The sequence below is a fragment of the Ammodytes marinus genome (genome assembly GCF_949987685.1).
Source record: "Ammodytes marinus genome assembly, chromosome: 2".
Taxonomy (NCBI): Eukaryota; Metazoa; Chordata; class Actinopteri; order Uranoscopiformes; family Ammodytidae; genus Ammodytes; species Ammodytes marinus.
This window is the reverse complement of record NC_137231.1, coordinates 12,558,052-12,573,301: the sequence shown is the minus strand read 5'-3', so window position 1 is coordinate 12,573,301 and position 15,250 is coordinate 12,558,052. Positions and strand designations below refer to the sequence as shown.

Here is a 15,250-nt window from a genome sequence, read left to right as displayed (position 1 = left end):
AAACAAACACAGAGACAGTGGATTTTTTAAAACAAAATAGTGGTTGCCAGTGGTGGCAGTCAGAGCAAATGGCACATCAGTCAAAAAGCAGTTACCTAGGGGGACTAGACAATCATAAGTGATGAAGACTGGATAGTAATTATGGTTAAAGAGCTGTTGTGACTCAGTGGTTAGTCTAACAATCTATTGTATCATGGTGAGCTCATTTGCATAGTTTGTACCGCCTTCTTGATGTAATTTACATATCAAATGAACGCCCCGCCAATCTGGCATCTGGATATGCTTTGATATGTTCCAAGAGAGAGTGAGAAAACATGTTAAGTTCTAACTCGAGTGAACTGACCCTTTGAGGCCAGCCCTAGGCTAGCATTAAGGAGCCGATGCCATTTTTTGGTTTAAACGATTCTTGATTTCCTTATTGGTTATTCAACATCATTGGTTGGTCTTAAGTGTACTATTGCAAAGATTGAGTGATCAGAAAAATAGAAACCTGTCACTTCAGTCGAAAGTGGTACTTCCATTTGAATACAGTATGTATTGCTACATAAACAGGTGCATACAACGTCCACTGCAATTCCACACTTGCTTTACAAGTGAATACTGTAGGTTCACAAAAAATTGCTTAAATCATGATTTAGCAGACCTCAAAAAAAGGTATGATTGGGGGGCGGCTTTGAGTGCTGCCAAGATCTTAGAGTTGCTATATGCTTCTCGAAGGCAGCTATCTTGTGTACAATGAAGGGAGCAGAAAACAAGGGATTTTTTAGAGATAATGGACATCACTAGTGCCTGCTCTAACTAATCCCCCTTACAGCAGTAAACCTATGGTATACTGGGTTGAAAGGTTGGTCAGACATACCGGTACTTTACCTGTGCAAATGTATTTTTTAAATTATAGCTGTCTGTTTGAGCTGTCTGAAACTAGTTTAACCATCTAAATGCCTAAAGTGTCAAATCCTATATCATTAAACTGGATCTAATTTATCCATTCATGGCCATAATATTCTAAAGATGTTAATGGTACAATTTGGCATGGTAATGTCTTTGTCAAGGTGCAAGTATCTCGGGTTTGGGTTTAAGGAGCAATTGGGTGATATGATGTTAATGATCCGACCCCCACAATCCCCTGGTGTTGAACACATTGCATACCTTGAAGATCTATTCAGATGTGAAGTATGCAATAAAATGGAAAGCAAAACACCAATGTCTGCATATCCAAAACTGCAGCCTCAAAAGGGGAAGCTATAGATCTCTCAGCCAAATTGTGTGCCAGCAAATATCAGGGCGAACGAGGGTTCAGTGTGCTACTGAAGAGAGATTTATGTTTTTCTGGTCACAGAGTGTGAATTTGATTGTTCGGCTCATTAAAAACACACATGAGTTCAGTTTGAGATTTTAACACCCGACTGGAACAGTTCAGCCTTTGGTCAAATACTGAGATTTTATCCATAAGCACGGAAGTCATTTGTCAGCTTTGCACACATAAATACACCACCTGCATTTCATGGCTTTTTAGTTAATACATCTCCCCAGGCATTTCTATTTTGCTGCCACTATTGCTGTTGCTGGAGCATTTCCCTGTAAAACCCATTACAGAAAGAAAGAATTAGAGGGAAGTATCTAGGTAAAACACAAACAGTGCAGGCACTCAAACAGCTAATTTTAATAACCTGACACAAGTGAGTAATTTAGCTGCCTAAAAACGCGCCCTGAGATCTAGAAGGAGCACTTTAGAAGAATGGATTAGGTAGGAGGCCATTACACACCAACACATTTAGACAGAAAGAGATGATCCATCTTTCACTGGGATGAATTTGAATAATAAATGGTGCTGCTTACAGTCATAGGAAAAAATCTGAGATTATCACCAGAGCAAGTTAACGTAATAGTGTGCATTTGGCATTCTTTGTTCCAGACTGCTTTCCAAACATCCATTATTAATTGGAAAAATGTATCATTAATCATATACAAGATGCCAGTTAAGTCAGTAATTACAGAAAAAATTGACCATGCAGCACTCACTTAATGGACAAAATAAGGTCATACTTAAACTAAAGCCTGATTACATTTTATGCTCTGGCTCCACATGAGCGATGTTGACAAATGTGTTTTGCTGATGCATCAATTGATTGCTTCTGAATGAAACAGTGACAGATTTTAGGTGACATAATATATAACAAATGTGTTCTATTAATGTGCACTGACATTTAACACTGGTGTATACTCTTGACTTGCAATTTCATGTTGCCTGTTTCTATTCGAATAATGACAAAAGATATCCTCATCACTCGTATTACATTACGATGTGGAGTTTTTGACCACTCATGGTGCTGAAGAGCATTGTGGCTCTCCATATTGAATAACATAATTAAACAGCATGCACACAAGACATTAATATGCTATTTCTGGCAGAGCTATAAGCAGCTATAACAGCCATAGTAGCTCAGAGCAGCGTATTCAGCTATATCCTGGTAAAACTTTGACTGTTTAGTACATACTGAGATAACAGCTGGAAAGCAAAGAAGACTATGCTGCAGAAGTCATCTGAGACGTTTTAATACATTTTTCTCTTGTAAAAACATCACAGAATCTGAGCCGCCCACAGCTGCTGTTCTCCATCATTGAGAAAACATCAAACTTTTAACATATTTCAAGTTTACTGGGTGAGTCAGAAAAAAAGCATTGTATTAAATAGTGAGAACAGAAAGAAGAAAGGTACCAGTGCCACACTTCCAAACTCAGGTCTAGACCGTAGACCCACTTTTTCCATTTATTTTAAGCAAAACCTGACCTGATACAGATTTCTATAACTATTGCTATGGTGCTTTCCAAAAATGGTAGTCAGCCACCTGGAAACAAAATTAGTGGCACCTTTATCCCTACCGATTTATTTCTCTGGGAGGAACCAGGTCATATGACTCATTCTGGGGAAGGAGGTTACATCATGAATAGGTGCTGTATGAAACAGACCACAGGCTGAAGAAAGGAACAATTTCCACTAGGGCGTTCGCACAGACCAAACCAAAGCCCCTGAAAGAGTGTAATACGTAGTATAACAATACATCTGTAATAGTATTCATCAGCAGAAATAATTGTCTTTATTCTAATAATCTGGCATTCTAGTAATGCAATGCATATACACAGCAGCTAGCAGTGACACAAGAGAAAAAAGTGAATGTGCTAGTCATATAAAGTTCAGAGGTGAAGACAACAGGATCAGGATGCAGATCAGAGTGGAAAAAGACAGCTTTGCTATTCAGCTTGCCATGCTTATGCAGTGTATACTAATGGGCTTCTTGCAGGTTGCTTTCTGCTTTACCCTATTTCCCCAATGGGAGTGCTTCCTCCCTGCAGCAGAGCCAGGCTGTGCTAATTCTGGAGACATCCAGGTCTCGGGGCCTGAGCCTTGCCAAGCTCCCAAAGTGGGAGGGGCCAGCACAATATAAGGCTGACAGCAACAAGAACTCATGGAAGAAGAGAAAAAAAGGCTCTGTATAAACCAAGGAGTTATGTGCTAGGAGCAGGGTGCAATTGTTTTCCTCATTTCCTCCGGCTTGTAAAGTTGATCCACTATCAGTGGCAGGCTGTTATGCCATGTGCATGGCAATGAGCTTGCTTTCTCTGGGCCTTTTGACATTTCTGGCCATGTAATAGTAAGCAAAAACCTATTAAGCTGGTAATCAATTGATGTATCCGGGGGGAAAAAGCTTTCTGAGTGTGCGGACATTCACTAACATGATTGAAAGTTTCTTGTTGGAGGTTCTTACCTATAGGCTTTGAGACACTTTAATTCTTTTTGGACAAAGACACAGCTGCATTTAATTCGCTGAAAAGCTTATCTGCCAAATGGCCTAAGAAAATTATAGAAAGATTATTCTAATACTCACGCACAAAAATGTGCCAAAACAACAATACCCACACACACGCAAAAATGTTTGGGAGAAGATGCTGTAAAATCACTAGCTGTATGAGCCAGTAGGTGTTGATAGGCCTGACAGATTATAATCAGAGTGACACCAGCTCCCAGCTCTGACTCATCCATGCACCCAGGGCAGTCCAGAGACAGTCAGCAGTGGGGTGAGAGAGGGGTCATCTCACACACATCAAACCACATTACATCATCCAACACTGAAAACCTATTCTTTGTGAACTCTGTGGGATCAAGCAGAGCACCGAAGATATACTGTACAAAGCTTTTGGTTACTGTAAAAAAAGAAAAGATAGGCCAATTTTCATTTTTCTGTGTGTGTGCGCTCCGGGTGTTTCTTGAAAGCAGATTACATTTTACTAAACACTACAATTTGGTGGGGCACCTGGGTGGCAGAGAGGAAAACCACTTGGCCACCATCACAGCGACCCGGGTAAGCAGGATTTGGAATCAGCCGTTCCAAATTGTGAGAAAAAAAGGGAAGAAAACTGAACACATCTACAGTATACTGAGTTGGTAGACTGAAAATAGCAGTGCAATTCTGGATAGAAATTCCATCCGTCGTATTACTGGCATAATGTACGTGTTGTGCCTGAGCTGTATTACTGACTGGCAATTCAACAGACACAGAAGCAATATATTGTAAAAATGGTTATGTGAGCTGATTCTAACAGTAGGTGTTGGATGTTCATGAGTTAAATTTTGAATGAGTTATTAAAATTAAAGAAGGGGATGGGATTCTGGATGCAAATTGCATCCATGAGGTTCATAACAATACACTAGCTCAAATAAATGTATGTTGCATAATATTACTGCAATACTATCACATGGGATACAAATCGCTAACCAAAAAAGTATGTTTTATGTCACAAAATGAGAAAAACTCAAAATGTGTTGGAGCTCATATGGGTAAAGAATGAGAAAGCTGCCAAGGATATGCTGCTGAAATCAAAACAGCAGACTCCTGTGTGTATGTGTGTGTGCATGTGTGTGGTCACTTTCCCTCCGCCGTCGCCCGTGCATTTGTGCAGCACTGCTTAGCCACAACGGCCTTCTAAAGGAAAAAGACAGAATTTAACTGCTCCCGCTCATTTCACAGATTTTCCAGACAAATAATTTCAGGTTTGTGCCCGCTAGCGCCAACCCTCTGTACGTCCCTCTCTCTCTGGCCTATAATTACATGCCATTCATTTGATTTGTTCATTAGTTCAAGCCTCGGCTGGGTAAAAGCAAATGGGAACCCTCTTATTAGTGGTTCATGACTCTGCTCTCTCCATGGCCAGCTCTGGAGCTACGGTGGAAAACAGCAGCTGAGCAGTTGGAGAGGGGAAAGACCTTGTTTTAACCCAAAGCACACATCTTCATGAAGAGAAACAACAGGGAATGCATACTGTCACAGTAGGTGAATATCTGTAAAACCTCTTACATAAAAACACTGCTGTGGTGTTGGGAAGGTCAACAGACTAGTGATCAACAATCACTGAGATTAGAGATAGAAAAAAATGAAGCACTAATGTTTTGGCAAAGAAGCCCTGTGGAGAATGCACTGTGCTAATTTTAATGAAATCAAATGCTTTAATCCACTTTACATATAGTTATACTATAATGCACAACAGCTATATCAATTCTCAAATGGGGGAGGATCTCGAACTACATATATTGCAGTGTTTACTTTGGATAAGTTAATAATTTAGTTAATAGCTGTTTACTCTGAGTCTTCGAGCTCATTTTTAATGTTTGCTAAATGTTAAGGCAAGTAAATAGGGTTATGCAATTCATAAATGTTTCTTGTTTCTAACATGTAGTACGTAACTTCTCTTATATGTAAGCCTCGCCACTCAATGTTAAATAGTTTGAGTTCACCTGAAAACTTCAGAAAGTTGTCGGTAATCACCTGTTACAATCACAAAATATGACTCGTCTGTGTAGCAGGAACTTTTGAAGGATCTGCAGCTGTAGATGAGCTCCTGTAACACGTGTTACTATAACCCTCTTTTATATACAGTCTGCTAGAAGCCCATCATTTTCAAGCAGAGAAGCAATACATCCAAGATCGTGGTGAGCAACTTTGTCTTTGCAATATTATAATAAGTCTCTGCTGTCTATCTGTATTCTCACAACTAACTCCCCGTCAAATTTAGAATTGATTTGAAACTTTTACTTTTGAAGCCCTGCATGGCCTCGCTCCCAGTTATATATCTGACTTACTCACATCCTATGAACCCAGCTGTTCCCTTAAAGGTGAAGTAAGCGATTTATTTATGTTAATATTAGTGTTAAATCGCTATTTATTCATACAGTGATCACTTATATAGTGTACGCGTTTTATAAAGCCGATCTCTCAGTCACTCGCTCTGCAAATAATCGGCAAATAAACTTTTTGGGGATCCCACTACTAATAACCAATCAGAAGAGAGAACGCTACAAACCAGCACCCGTCTCACTGCCGGTGCACGTGCAGAGCGACAGATGGTTGAATGTGTGTGCGCCTACAATGGCGGAGCAGGTATGTCTGTTTTGATGGTTTCTATCATGTTTTATCGCACTTATGGATCTGAGATGATGCTAGATAACTCGCTGCTTGAAGACCGCAGTGCATTAATGTGGTGACCTGGGGACGAGGGAGGGGACTGCTAACTGCAGTCACTGACAGGAAGTTATCTTAACTGACCATTCCGCTTACTGAACCTTTAAATCTTCAGATTTGACCCTCCTCACTGTTCACTCCAGACTAGCTGTAAAGGTCACAGAGAATTTCCTATCAGAGCCACCAGACTCTGGAACTCCTTAACCGATGAAATTAGGTCAGCAAACTCAGTAACTTCTTTAAATCGCAATAATAAACTCACTTTTTATTTATACAGTTCTATTTTAATTTGTTCAATAAGTCAATATGCGTAGCAGGACAACAGGCAGCAGTGTTCATTCATTTTCATTGAATTATTCTAATTGAAATCTAAAACTACACAGGACAGAACAAGGGAGAGAGAGAAGGAAGGTTATTTTTATATCTAAACGTTTTGCTCCAACAAGACTGAGACACAGCCATGCTAGGCTGATGTAAGGCCAGTGGTGTCTCAAGCTTAATGGTAACGTCAGCATGCTAACAAGCTCATACAATAATACTAGGGGTGGGTAAAAATATCGATTCTCCGATGCATCGCAATTCTCTCTCGAACGATTCCGAATCGATTCATAAAAGTTAATAATCGATTCATAAAAAAAAATAGTATTTAATATTAGTATTTCCTACGCCACTGCGTATGCACACCACACAAGTGCGAGTTGTTAAAAGTGGCGACAAAAGGGCTGAGAGCAGCAAACTCTTATGACCTGCACTGGCTTTGTGTCTGTTTATGTTTTTGTATGAGAGCTGAATTCCAATACAGCACTTTTTTTTCACTTTTGTACACCTTATACTGGTAGTGTGCTAATGTTTTATTTGTTACCAGAAATGAAGGCACCTGGTTCTTATGTGTTATTATTGTTCAAAGATGTCATGTGAGAAAGAAAGAAATAAATACTGTACATGATTTAAATACATTACATTTAATACAGCACTGTCAATTTAGTATTGTGCTGATGTTATGTTACAATTTCCAAGAGGAGAGAGTTATACCATGGCTGTTTGTTCATAAGGCATGAAATTAAATAAATCATTATTTAAAAATTATTTTACTCTTTCTTGTGCATTTCTACATGATACTGAATTGATATCGAAGCATTTCAATCAATATCTAATCGAAATCGAATCAAATCGTGACCTAATGAATCAAAATCGAATTGAATCGTGAGATTCTTGACAATACCCAGCCCTAGATAAAACTAATATGCTGATCTTAAGCAGTCATGAAGTTTACCATATTCACGATAAGAACATAGGACAGCTGAGGCTGATGGAAATTTCTTGGAAAGATTAAAAATGTTGACCTATTAATTGAGCTAGGGGGAGAAGTCGATGGTCACCAAATTGAGAGGGATACATTTTCCTGTAGCCATGATGGTCTGTGCAAAATTGCATGGCAATCCATGTCATGGTTGTCCAGATATATTATAGTGTAAACCAAGGTGGTGGGGCAACAGACTGGAAGCCACTCAGGAGGAACTGTGCAAAACATAACAATTTCAGAAAGATCAACACAAATTCTGTACCAAATAATAAAAAAATATTGAATAACAGGATTAAAACAAACAGGCCATCTTATACATGTTTCCAGAACTAGAAACACATTTTAGCCCATGTACTGAGGCTTCACTGTGTAGTTTGCAATTCATTATTCAGCATAAATCAAAATAATAGGACAGGTCACCACGATGTTATGAGATAAATATTTCAGATGCTGCGAATGAAAGCAAGAAGGAAGGTAAAACAACTACAACCACTCTCCTCATGAGATCAAAAGCAGGGTTCTGTATTCCCTACACACGCCAAGATCAGATGAGAGACGCTTTAACGGACTGTCATACCAACAGAGGAGCATTACACCCCAGTGATTTTCAAAGCCCCGCTGAGAGTGAAAAAGGATGAGTTCTTCAAATCACACACACACAATTCCTTTTCTTTCTGTTCAGCTAACAGTAACAGCAACAGGCAGTGTCATCGCCCAGCAAGGCAGGAAAGAGAGGCTGTATGACTCTTCGGGGTGTCATCATCCACTCCTTGCACAATTAGGGAGTATGCTGCTTCTGCTGTAATTAAAGTCCCCTTTCAGGCGTCCACACACCATGACCTTTTCCAATGCAAACACTCATTGTCTCAGTTAAACCCAAGGCCCCTTCCTCTGGGATGTAAATGGGAGATTTTTATGCTTTTGAAAATGAAAAATGTGTGCAAGTAATGTTATGCACTTGGAAAAACAAATGTGTGCTAGCTTAATCAGGGAAATGAGGCTTGATGGGCTTTAACCGTCATTACGAGGGTGTCGCAGCAACTTTGGCAGGGAACACTTGAGGAGACAGAATACCCTCGATAGGCACCATCATAACCTATAATCAGAAGACATGCAAATTATGAGAGACATTTCCCCTGCCACTGCAGTGCCTGCCGTTTTTTGGTTCCCTTGGAAGTCTCCTGTCAGCGCTCACGCAGGAGAATGGGAGTGATAGCAGAAAGGGCTGTTTGTTTAACATGTCACTGGAACAGCCGTGTAGAGAGGGACAGACCAGATGGAGGAGAGGAATAGACAGGGAATCCATCCCTAAAAGGTTATTGTCCTCTCAGTCACTCATACACATACATACAATGGCAAACATCTGCGTATTTCAAAAAGTGTTAACTACAGTTTAGGAGTTTGCTGATGTGTCAATCATTTGTACTTAAAAATTTATTATGCACAATTGCACATGAAAAGAAGCCTTATTCCACCACACATGTTGCCGTAGCTTCCCTCCCAGTCCGGCTCACTGACACAAAATGCGAACAGACACACACAAGTAGGCAGCCCCTGACTATGAAACAACACCCTATTTTGTTCTCATTTAAGCTTTTTATATTCAGTAAAAGGGTGAGGTACAAAAGGCCTCAAGCTGTCTTGGGTCATTAAACCACACATTTTCTTTCTTCTTTCAGAATGGGTTTTCTGGCACTCAAAGCAGGCAAAGCTGACAGATTAGACAGGGGGTTCCTTCACAGGCTGGCTGTAGGCTTCAGGAGGGTGGGCTGCTCGCTGGTGCTTGGGGCAGCAAAACCACGCATGTCACTGTTTGACGGGCCAATCCAGAAGTGCAGTCAAACGAAGGTATGATTGATGATATTATGTACTCACACAGGATCAGAATGCCAGCACACTCCTGTGATTTAATCCCTGTTCCTTCATCAAACAACCAGGCGTAGCAGATGGACTGTACAATGTCAAACCTCTCTTTCCCTGAGGCTAATGCCACAAGTGTCAAACCACCATTACTAATAAATCCTTCGAGGGAGCACTAACTGAATACCGGATTAGTATACATATCACTGTTCATACATATCCACTATTGCACATTGATATAAAAGTATCAAACTCTGATGATTAGAAGATCAGAGTTAAGATAAAACTATATTATATTTTCTTTTTCTATTTTGTTCTTCTGACATCGGAATTTGTTGTGACTGATCAGCACATTTCTACATTTAGACGAAAGCCAGACATGATTTTGCTTTCCTTTAACCCACAGAATGTTGAAAAAAAAAAAAAGCAAAATTTAAATGAACTTGCTTGAATGCCGTTGTCCTTTTAACAGCCTGTTGGACAACAATGACCCCTAGTGGTGACTCAAGGAACTTAAGTTAAAACATGGGCATGCAAACCTCTGTAAAATTGTCCATACCGCAGACATTTTAATCCTTTCGTCTCCTGTTACAACATTAAACAGACAGTTGAGGCTTTACATCGACACAGAGTCTGCTGACAAAAAATTGAGCATGAGAGTCAAAGCTGTCAGGCAATAAATCCAATAAGCAGAGCTCCTACACTGCCTGGATTAAGACAACCATCCCCCAGTCAGACCACAAAGAGTTCATTGTACTTGGATAGCATATAAAGACAAGAAAGCAGAAATTATTTTGGCAGTGATTTTCAATTATAGTTTATACTCACTGGCTGCAGCGGGTTATGAAATTTCGCCTAAATGAACGAGATGTACTCTACGCTAATGCTCAGATGCTACAGATTTAGGAGTGTATAAATGGTTGTCTCAAATTACAATCGAAAAAAGCATTGTACCGAAACACATCTAAAATGGCAATTGGACAAGTATTCATAATTACAATAACATGATGAACTATAGTAAATAACCGCAGTTAGAAGAACTGTCTTTGTGGAAGACTTCTTCTACTACTGTAAAGTCCACATACCATGGGCCAATGCAGCAAGGACATTAACATTATCCATGGAATAAAAAGTGACGGCTCTCACTGTAACGACACCCTTTTACAAAGGAGGAAACCTACCTGAGCATTAGAAGATACATGACCTTCGATCAAAGAAGAGGTGGCCACTGATGCATCTTTGGTAGCGACAAATTATCATCAATACCACTTTACCACATTATCATCTATCTCTCTCTCTCAAAGACAAAAGTATCCCTCCATGCTAAATCATGAAATCAATGCATTTCTATCACTGAGAGGAATTGGTCTCCATGCGATCTCTGTGGCTGAGTAATGTGAAATCCATCACAGGTGAGTCCACATGGCACAAGACAAGATCAAAGACAAGGCCCCAGAAAAACTTTGTATTGATCAGCAGCCACAAAAGATGCAAAATGTGAGTGTAATTTGTAACACTTGGAATTGAAGATAGACCATCTCATATATATGTGAGAAGAAACATAAAAACAACGATTCAAAATAATTTGTGTTTGTATGTGACACAATAATTTTGTGTCAGAACAATAATATAGCCAAGGTACTATCTTCTTACTTACCGTACTATTATTACCATATTGACAAAATGTCACTTTTGCAAAAAAAAATTGTAACATGCTTGACATTTCACACATTTAAAACAGCATATTTCCATTTCAATCTTTGCAGCCAAGTCTTTATAATCACATTTTTAATTGGCAATGATATGGACCTGAGACCATGCAAATTAGATTTTATGTTTAAGATTTACCATTCTTGGCAATGACACTCTGTTGGTGCACTATCTTTTACACGCTGAAAAATTCAGGCCTCTTCCCTTTATATTGTCCCACGGTTGCAAGTAAAGCGACAATTTGTAGTGTATCCATAGTTTGAGCTGTTGAGGCAACTTACCTTGGGCCACTTGGGGTTGAGTTCACAAGCTTTTTCAGCATCTTCCAGTGCCGTCTGGTGTTGTCCCAGTTTGAGAAGCGCGGCTGAACGGTTACTATACAGGATGCAGTTCTGCGGGTCAGCTTGCAAGGCATTGGTGTACAAATGAACGGCCGCCTGAAAGTCACCGCGCTGACACGCCTCGTTGCTCTGCTGCACTTTCTCCATGAACTCTGCTTTGCTGAGACCATACCTGCCCCCCCCATTTCCAGAAACACACCGGAGAGGTCTGCCCACCGTCCGAGAACCGAAGATTGAAAACTGGAGAAATGGACAGAGAGGAGGGAGAGAGCTTATAATCAGTGGTCTTATTTAAAATGATCAGAACATTTAAATGGCAACAGTGCCCCTGACTAAGGAACTAAACGACCAACTGAACAGTAGTGGGAAAACATGATCAAAATGTGAAGGCCTATTAATGTGAATATGAAGCAGGTCATTTCTGAAACAGTATACGCCCAACTGACTCCTCCTTTCACACTGAAGCAATAAAAACATATACTGTAGTCCAACATGCTGATTAAGCAGAACAGAAGTTTTTAACCGTGCATTTTGAAATGCCATAGCAAAAGAGGAAGAATTGAAGCCATGATTGATTAACTTAATGAACAGCTGAATTTGATGTGCCCTCCTATTGAGCATGCTGCCTCAGCAAAATGGCTTTCTGGGACACTGAACTAAATGAGGTGAGCCATTGTTAGTGTTGTCTGCTCCACCTGTGCTTTTCCTGCTATAACAAGAAATGTCAAAGTATGCTGAGAAAAAGATATATTAATCATTTTATGTAAAGACACCTGCATAGCACATAGAATATAGTTTAACCTTCAGTTATTGTAAGTCTACGTAAAGTTAATTGGATTCTCTCACTTTTGTCTATGAAGGGCAGATTTATCAAGGTTAAAAATAGGGGAGGTCTTTACCAAGCAAGGTTCCATCTTTCACGTCCTGTTAGTTGAGAAAAAAAAACACATCTATTCTGCTTTTATTCCTCTACACAGCAGTTCAGTGTATGACCTAATGGAGAATATCTACATAATACATGCCTAAGAGCGAGGCCATCAACATTCATTTGGGATTTAATTGATTATTGTTCCCATTCATATTTACCTTGTTACACATACATTCCTGAACCAACAGGCAGGCAAACCATTTGAATGCATGACCAACTATTACATTGACTTGAGTCTTACTGTCACTATTCAACCAGCCAATGCCATCTGATTAAGTAGCTGAGTGCTGCTGTGTCCATTTACTGGAGACGGCTTGCTGATTGTTACTGAATCCTGAAATTCATCTCGGGTTGCATGTTTTTTAGTGCCAGCTCCCATTATACCTCTTTCTCACCACACCTCCTCAGACTGAATTCTGGGATAAGGCAGGCTAGGTAATTACTTCCAGAGGCCCAGGGAGCAAAAGCAGCAGACATCAGGGCTTATGGGTATCAAGTAGATTCAAAACATCAAGTTACAGTGCAGTGCCAATCAGTTGCTTTCTTTCCACCCTTCGACCTCCATCTTTTCCGCCCTTCTCTCATTCCTCTCAGTACGATGAGCATCAAATTGTGGCTTCTGTCACGTGACAACATGGGAAGAATTATCTTCCGGCTTCACTTCGGCTGGAGTGTGCAGCGCTTTATGTTGTTCCTCCAATAACCAATTCAAGACCTGTGAATTGGTCAAATACCTATATTGTGCAGTGTGTTTAAAGCAAGGCTTTACTGCTAGGTGTGTTGCTCCAAGTCCCACGAGGAGGAGAGGCAACCCACCTCTCCGAAAATACACACACCCAAGGCTGATGGAGCGACGTCCACACCACAACCGACAGCTCTGTCACACATGCTGTCCTAACATTCAAAGGCTTGCTCCCGAAGAAATATCAGGAGGTTTATCTATTATAGATTAGTAGGCTCTTCCAGAGCCCAAGACTCAGGGCATGGAGGTTTTCTATCCTTCCAAACAAACACTCCACCAGCTTATTAGCAGGACCAGAGAGAAGGGGGAACTAGTCAGAGAGTGATTTTACAGGAAGGTCCACTGCCATAGTGCTTTCTTATGTAGGCGACTCGAACATACCAGGGACTGCCTGCTGAGTGTGGGCAGCACTGGGCAGGAAGGGTGGAGAGAGAGAGAGATAATGAGAGCCTGCACCAACACACAGGATAGCATCTTACTCATAAGGCGACTAGAGGGATGATGAAGTCAAAAGGCAAATATAGTCTGGACTGCACATGTTTACAGTTTTTGCTAGGGGAAATTGTGTGGATTTACTCATGGAAACAGACACAAACCTGGTGACAGTGCGGGACATTGGCAGTGCAAGCTTCTAAGATCATGCAATAACAACATAGGCCTAAGTGTGCTTTGGGTTTCACAGCATATTTTGCAATCTGTACGAGCTTCCATTGGCAATTAGATCTAATTTATTTTCGCTATTTTGTGCGCCTGGAGAGTCCACATCCACTGTGCAGTAGGCTACATACAGTACAGTATGCATGACTGGAAAATCGATAGAGCACTTTTACGAGGTTTTCGCAGGAATGGTCATTTGGTATTTCCTGTCCAGGGCGCGAGGTAAAAGAGAAACAAAAAAGTATTTAGGGGGCGAGATAATGGCAACAACTACAACAATGGCAGCTTGCGCAAAGTATGTTGAAGTAGTTTTTATTTACCTTTTCTTTCGGCGTCGTTTGCTTCTCCATCCTGTCTGGCAGCTTTGTGCGACGGGTTATCGCTCTCATCCCATCACACTTTTTTTTTGGAACGGCGAAAGTTAGCCGAAAAGGTCCACGTTGCAATGCAATTGTCGAGAAAGACTCCACAAATGTTGAGCTGTGTGGCGTTCAGGAGAAACTTTTTCTCAGGGATAGTGCGCCATGTTGTCAAATCTTTTCTTTTTTTCTCCCTTGACTTTTCCCCCCTGTTGCCATAGCGGATTTCTGAGCGCTGTGCAGAGTGAGGCATGGAGGTCTGCGGGAGCATGAGTAAGGTGAAGGAAATTTTAGCCTACAATGAATGGACGAGACACTCGTTCTATGCGTTGTTTTGTTTTGAGACATGTTACAGGACATTTATAAAGTGGACTTTAACGCAAATGTCAGCTTACTTTTCAAGTCGTGGGCGTTCATAGAGTCTATGAGGGCAGGGCTCAGGTGAAAAAAGGGGGAACCTTTCCCGGTGTGGTGCCAAAAAGTGATCGGCCGCCATAAAGTGATTTCAGCCGCGGGAGCGCGCGCAGCCTGTTTAAACTGGGCTATATCGCCTCGAAACGTGTGTGCGGCAGCAACTTCTGATCAGTCACACTACTCAATAGCACTACAGGATTATTGTCCGCTGTATTAACACATATATGTCTTTTAAGGCGACCAGACATCAACGTTGGACGGGGATCGACCCCGTTTTTGGTGGCTCTCTGTGCGAGGTGAAATAAAATAACGTGATTAAGGCATAGGGATAGGCTATTGGTTTCTGATTTGTTTATGTGTAGGCTACCGTGAGTCAATTATCCTGCTTTTTGTTTTCAAACCACTGTAATTGAAATTATTT

At 40.7% G+C, this 15,250-nt stretch overlaps 1 protein-coding gene across 1 annotated transcript in view; it reads right to left on the bottom strand.

Moving 5' to 3' along the window:
• LOC307266598 (tetratricopeptide repeat protein 28-like) overlaps positions 1-14,491 on the bottom strand; it is a 177,174-nt gene extending 162,683 nt beyond the window's left edge. Inside the window, exons 1-2 of the mRNA XM_080048654.1 lie at positions 14,377-14,491; positions 11,670-11,969 (exon numbers count right to left, since the gene is read on the bottom strand). Coding sequence (XP_079904780.1) covers positions 11,670-11,969; positions 14,377-14,445 — 369 coding nt within the window. The 5' untranslated portion in view covers positions 14,446-14,491. The remainder of the gene's footprint in view (positions 1-11,669; positions 11,970-14,376) is intronic.
• Positions 14,492-15,250: the final 759 nt, after the last annotated feature.